The sequence below is a fragment of the Acomys minous genome (genome assembly GCF_964271855.1).
Source record: "Acomys minous genome assembly, chromosome: 13".
In the NCBI taxonomy this organism is placed as follows: domain Eukaryota; kingdom Metazoa; phylum Chordata; class Mammalia; order Rodentia; family Muridae; genus Acomys; species Acomys minous.
Window position 1 is genome coordinate 48,104,000 of NC_140495.1, and position 6,185 is coordinate 48,110,184.

At 36.6% G+C, this 6,185-nt stretch overlaps 1 protein-coding gene across 6 annotated transcripts in view; it reads right to left on the bottom strand.

Annotated features, from left to right (window-relative positions):
- Positions 1-5,483, bottom strand: part of ZNF280D (zinc finger protein 280D) — a 68,175-nt gene extending 62,692 nt beyond the window's left edge. For 4 of the 6 annotated variants that reach the window (XM_084752915.1, XM_084752916.1, XM_084752919.1 and 1 more), the window contains exons 1-4: positions 5,406-5,483; positions 4,056-4,099; positions 3,547-3,608; positions 1,885-2,031 (exon numbers count right to left, since the gene is read on the bottom strand). In XM_084752915.1, coding sequence (XP_084609041.1) covers positions 1,885-2,031; positions 3,547-3,574 — 175 coding nt within the window. In that variant the 5' untranslated portion in view covers positions 3,575-3,608; positions 4,056-4,099; positions 5,406-5,483. Of the gene's footprint in view, positions 1-1,884; positions 2,032-3,546; positions 3,609-4,055; positions 4,100-5,405 lie in introns of those variants that run through there. The other 2 variants (XM_084752917.1, XM_084752920.1) reach the window with 1 other exon arrangement.
- Positions 5,484-6,185: the final 702 nt, after the last annotated feature.

The following is a 6,185-nucleotide window of genomic DNA, read 5'->3' on the forward strand; positions in this document are numbered from 1 at the left end:
TCTCACAACTACTTGTACTGTCAGTCTGAGGGGATACAATGCCCTCTCTCTGGCCTCTGTGGGCATCAGGCACTCACTGGATACATAAATCTAAATTAAAACTAAAAACATCTTTTAAAAATAGTTAAAATTTTTGCAGTAGTGTTAGTACAGTGCTTACAAATCAATTACATTAATTTTATAAAAAAAAGAAGCAACTCGAACAAGCTGACACTATTTTCACTCAGAAAACAAAAATTAATACTCAAACTATCAAATAACTATTACTATACTATTTTAGTGGTTATGAGCTATAAAAGACAAGTTAATTCATATTTCCTATTTTGGAAATCATTATAGTCTCCACATAAAATGAACACAATTATTTCAGTTTTTCATCTTCATAATTTGGGAGGGAGAACGTAGGTCCAATCTTTTCCTATACTTAATTAGTTTTAAGAGTACAATTAACAGCCACCTGTAACTAATATAAATTCAATGTGAATCTTGTCATATTTTTAATCAGAGATTTTGAATAATTTTACAATATAATAACGTTCAAGTGTAACATAATCAATAGGTAGGAAACAATAAGAAAACAGACCATTCTAATAATTAACACCATATACACTATCATATTAAACTCATTTTACAATCCAAATAGTATCCCACTTAGCATTTCATAGGAAATTACCTGTCTACCACAGGAAATGATACTGGTTAAATTATTCTCTCTATAATAAACTGTGTAAGTGTCATTCCAATTCTAAGGGTGAGAAAAGCAAAAAGAGGTGAGTGGTGGTGGTGCACGCCTTTAACCCCAGCACTTGGGAGGTGGAGGCAGGGGGATCTCTATGAGTTTATGGCCAGCCTGGTCTATAGAGTTTATGGCCAGCCAGGGCTACACAGAGAAACTCTGCCTTGAAAAATGAAAGGGAAGAAAAGCATGAAGGCTTTCAGGAAATTTCATGGTACTCTTTCACAGTTGACCAAAGCAAATAAATACTAATATGCTGGATACATTAACATTCTTTGATAAATTCTTCTAGATTAAAACAAACTTGTGATTAAAATGAGAAAGAATCTTTTTATCTTTGAAAATTCAATGCTTTGTACTCCCTCCCCCCCCAATTTGGAACAGTCTCACCATATAGCCCAGGCTGGGCTGAGCCTCACAAAAATGTAATTGCTTCTGCCTCCCCAGTGTCTCCTAAGCACTGTAAATAATAGTGTGTGCTACCACATCTGGCTCAATTTAGACATTTTTGAGTAGACAGCTTAACGTGTGTCAGTTTTTTTACCTTAACAACATGACAATGCTAAGTTAAAGCACTCTAACTGAAAGCTAACAACCCACAGGCTAGTATACTAAAGAGCCTGAGATGTGAGTGCATTAACTGTGACACAGTAAAAACAGAATGGCTAGAGGAAACACGCCTCTGTATCACAAATGTACCAGCTGCTGAAAGACAGCTGTGGTCAGAAGCTGACTTAATATCATACACTCATTCTATGCATTTTGTAGCCCTATGTCAAACACACTGCAATGGGGCCTGGATGACAGTTTAATATCTCAATTTTAAAAATTAAATATTCTAAAATTTTCCTTTGAGCTATTCTAGGTTTAAGGGGGAAAAAAGTAAAAAGAATCAGATAACCCTGTTTTTCAGCACCACTAAAATTATAATTCCTATTCTCAGAAGACCTCCAGTGCCACCAGCAAATTATATGCATTTCCCTGATGCCTCTGCTGGTATCTGGCTTCTAAAGCTCCAGTCAGAGTCAACCCTGACTCTCCAGTCAGTATCTGATTCCTAACTTCTTATAGTGGAAAAAGTACATTTTCACAACAACTCTAAAAAAATAACCTTATTCAAACTACCTTCATTCAAAGTAAACGCTTACTTGAAATAGTTGGCTTTGAACTTGCTATCTCTGCAACAAAGATGGGTTCATCATCATCATCCTCTTCAACTTCTTTCACTTTCTTCTGCCATGGTTCTAGCTCCTCTTCTTCACATTCCATAAAGAGTTCTGCCATTTTTAAATTTTCTAATTTTTAAAAGAAGCAATTTTCTTTAATTAAAGTATTTGCTATATGTAGTGTATCAAAACTCTACTTTAATAATCCTAAAAACAATTTCTGAATTGTTTGTGATGAGTACGTGATAGCGACAATAAGAAACTGAGATGTTACTCTCTAAGCTTTAACTAGTCAAATTCAGACACATAATGGCTATTTACAGGAGGCAGAAAATCCAGTCAAAATGACTTTCAGTCATATATTTAGAATAATTATCTTTGCAAAGAGGATTATAACCTACCCATTGGCTTAAAGGGAGTAGGGAGATAAGAATAAGAATAAGAAGCCACAGATTGAAAACAAATTGAAAACCAGATCTAGAAATGGAAAACACAGAGCACAAAAAGGGATGTGATACTGGAGGAAAACACAGAAAAGAAGTGAGGCTTACTCAAATAGAGAAAACTACACATTTCTCCCTTTAAAAAAATTTTGATCAATGCAATACATACAGTAAAAATTACTTAGAAATTTTGACCAGGTAGCACCTTCTCTTAAATGTGGGCGAAATAATCAATAAGCACCAGGAATTTTAGGAAGGAAAACTTACTCATCTAAAAGATCAAAAGATAGTAAAGCATATTAACAGGATTCTAGGAAAGAGACAGCACAAAGCAAGAACAGTAAAGCAAAGAAACTGGTATACAAGCTGGGTGTGGTGTCGGACGCCTTTAATCCCAGTACTCAGGAGACAGAGTCAAGCAGACCTCTGTGAGTTCAAGGCCAGGCTGGTCTACACATCAAATTCTAGGACAGCCAAGGTTACATAAAGAAACCAAAAGGAAACGAACAAACAAACACACTGGTATACTTAGAGGCATCAAACAAACAATGTTTAAACAGGATAAAACTTAGATGGCTCAGTGGTTAAAGGCACTTGCTACAAAGCCAGGCTGGGCATGGTGGTACATGCCTTTAATCCCAGCACTCGGGAAGCAGAGGCAGGCAGATTGCTGTGAGTTCAAGGCCCAGCCTGGTCTACAAAGAAAGTCTAGCCAGTCAAGGCTACACAGAGAAACCCTGTCTCGAAAAAAAAAAAATCAATCCTCAGGCCCCACATGATGGAAAAGAACCAACTCCCACAAACTGTCCTCTGACCTCCTCCCCATACACTTGGAACATATGTGCATTTGTGTACACGTACACACACACACACACACACACACACGGCATAAGGAACAAAGAGTGCACTCAATACAAAGTCTATTAGAGAGTAAGTCAGTAGTCTAAAAAATAGCTAAATGAGATGGATGCAGGATAGCAGCACTTAAGAGACTTCTCTAGGAAACAAAACAAGAGATTAGAAAGTTAACTTTAAGATCACCTCACAGGCCAGGCGTGGTGGCATACTCCTTTAATCTCAGCACTTGGGAAGCACAGGTTCCAAGGTTTTAGGGTGTTCCCTACCTTTCACCCTTTATTATAAAGTGCAATTATACATCAGCTGCACATGAATAATAACAGTTATTGAAAACAACACTTACCTTTTGGTTCAAAGGAACTGTCACCCATCAAGTTGCAGATCAGACTTTCTATAAGTTGTCACCTAAGTATTGACATATGGTATCAGTCAATTTTATGAGTCATTTTAATTGCAAATATTGATATATAACTTAGAATTAAGATATTCTTCATGGGGGAATCACAGAGATAGTACAATGGATAAGATTTGTTGAGCAAAAAAGAAGACCTCAGTTTGAATCCCACCACCACCATAAAAAGGCAGGCTTGGAAGTGTGTGCCTGTAAGGTCAGTGTTGGGGGTGGCGGTGGGGCAATGACAGGCATACCCCAGTCGCTTGCTAGCCAGGCACTCGAGCCAAAACAGGAGCTTCAGGCTCAATGAGACAGTGTGTATGAAGAAGATAAGGCAGAGTGAAAGAACAGGGAACCTACTGTCTCTCTAACCTCTGCAGATGCATGCACCTGCACTCACACACCAAAACAAACACATAAAAGAAATTCTTGGATCAGATTTAAATATTTAAACTTACCATGTGACCACAAAAAGCAGCAAGATATATCTCAGTTTGCCTTTCTAGAAAATAAAGATATCTACCATTAGGACAAATTACATTAATTGATGGACACTGTTTTGGGGGGAGGGTGACGGCTAGTTCAAACCAGGGTTTCTCTGTGTAGCCTTGGCTGTCCTGGACTTGCTCTGTAGACTCACAGCAATCCACCTGCCTCTGACTCCCTGAGTGCTGGGATTAGTGGTGTGCACCACCACACCCAGCTAATGTATGTACATTTAATTTACTCTTTATATTTAAAAAGAAAAATCTCTGTTTAAGTTGAATATGCTTGACTTACATATAACTTATTTAAAATAATTGTTTCATTTCTGAATAATTCTAAATTTCAGAAATAAAATAGTGATTATATCAAGTACTTCCTATTTCAATAAATGTGATACATCAGTAAATTAAAAAATTATTTATGATAAGCATGTAAAACATATCTGTAATCCAGGTACTTGGGAGGCTATATAGTAAGTAGCCTTTCATAAAGATGAACAATTTCCTCATAATACAGTTTTAGTAAATGTCATTTCCTAAATGCTGACACTAATCTGTTACCTATTCACATATATTTTAGTTCATTATTTCTCTGATTTTTTTCAAATAACTAAAAAGAAAGATCATCAGCTTAATTCATTCAAAATATAGATACTCATGGCCAGCTAAGTGGAAGGTAAATATTAAGTTTTAGATGAAAATAAAGATGCGTACGAAGTTTACAATTAACCATACTTATAACTTATTGGTCTTCAAGAAAAAGTTACAATAAACATTACTAGAAATTCATAATTGGCCTAGGCATGATGCACATGCTTAAAATCCTGGCATTTAGGAGGCTGAGGTAAAAAGAAAATCAAGTTCAAGTTCAAGACCATCATCAATTCCAACAAGCTTGGACTTCAAACATTTCAAGATCTGGGTGTTTCATAAAACCAAAACCAAGCAAAAAAACTTTAAAAAAAAATTTTTTTTTTTTTTTGAGACAAGGTTTCTCTATTGCACCGAGCCCTGGTTGTCCTGGACTCTGTAGACCAAGCTGGCCACCTACCTCTACCTACTGAGTGCTGGGATTAAAGGTATACATTACCACCCTAGCTCTGACTAAATTATTTAAATACTTGCAGTTTGCCCCTAATTTACAATCAGTGTAATGCTAATGATAGTTCTTGTTCAACATTAGAAACCTACCAATACCAGTTTTAAGAATCACAATTATACTATCAGACACACATGCTTCTATTAAGTAGCCATATGAATTCTGTGAGAAATGCTTCACAGTTTTAGTGTTAATGCATGTATTTCAGTGAATAACTACATCACCTGAAGAGAACAGAGTATCCAGCAAAGGCATCAACTTGGAATTCACAGCTCCAAAAGTTATCTTGCCTCTTCAAGCTGCTTCTAAAATAGCCAGAAAAAAAAGAGAGCTCTACTTCAGCTACTGGATCAGGCACAGACTTCATGTTCATGTTGACTACCCCGTTTCCTCTGGAATAATAAATTCCAAGTAACTGATCTAGTGAAGATACTTCAGAGGCCATCAAGGTGGACAATGATTTGATGCATAAAGAGGTTTGGAAAAAAGCTTGAAGACTTGAACTTGATCCCTGGAACCCACATGAGCAAAGAAAAGAACTGACGCACACACGCTGTCTTCCCACCAGCACACGTGTACACAGGCAGACAAGCACACCGAGACGGGTGGGGTCAGGGGGAGGGGAGAATAAATAAATGTAAAACAAATGCTGACTTCAAAATATAATCTAACTTTTTGTAGATTAAAATAATCATAATTTTATTAAATGTTTAGCCTTTACATAAATATTATTAAGCTGGCCTTAAAAGGCTTTTTTAAATGTTAGAAATCAATGGAAAATTTAAATACAGGTGATCTCTTATTAATGTTTGGCAATTTATGAAATTCTGGACTAGAGAGATAGCTTAGGTGTAGAATGCTGCCCTGGATTCAATCCCCAATACTGGAAAAAAAAAGTTAGGAAAACTTGTATGTATGTATTTGAGAGTGAAGCTGCAGGGTAGACTGCATGCTCAGCACATTCACAACCTTGTCTCGCCTGCACCTCCTTTCCTCTCAGCTCT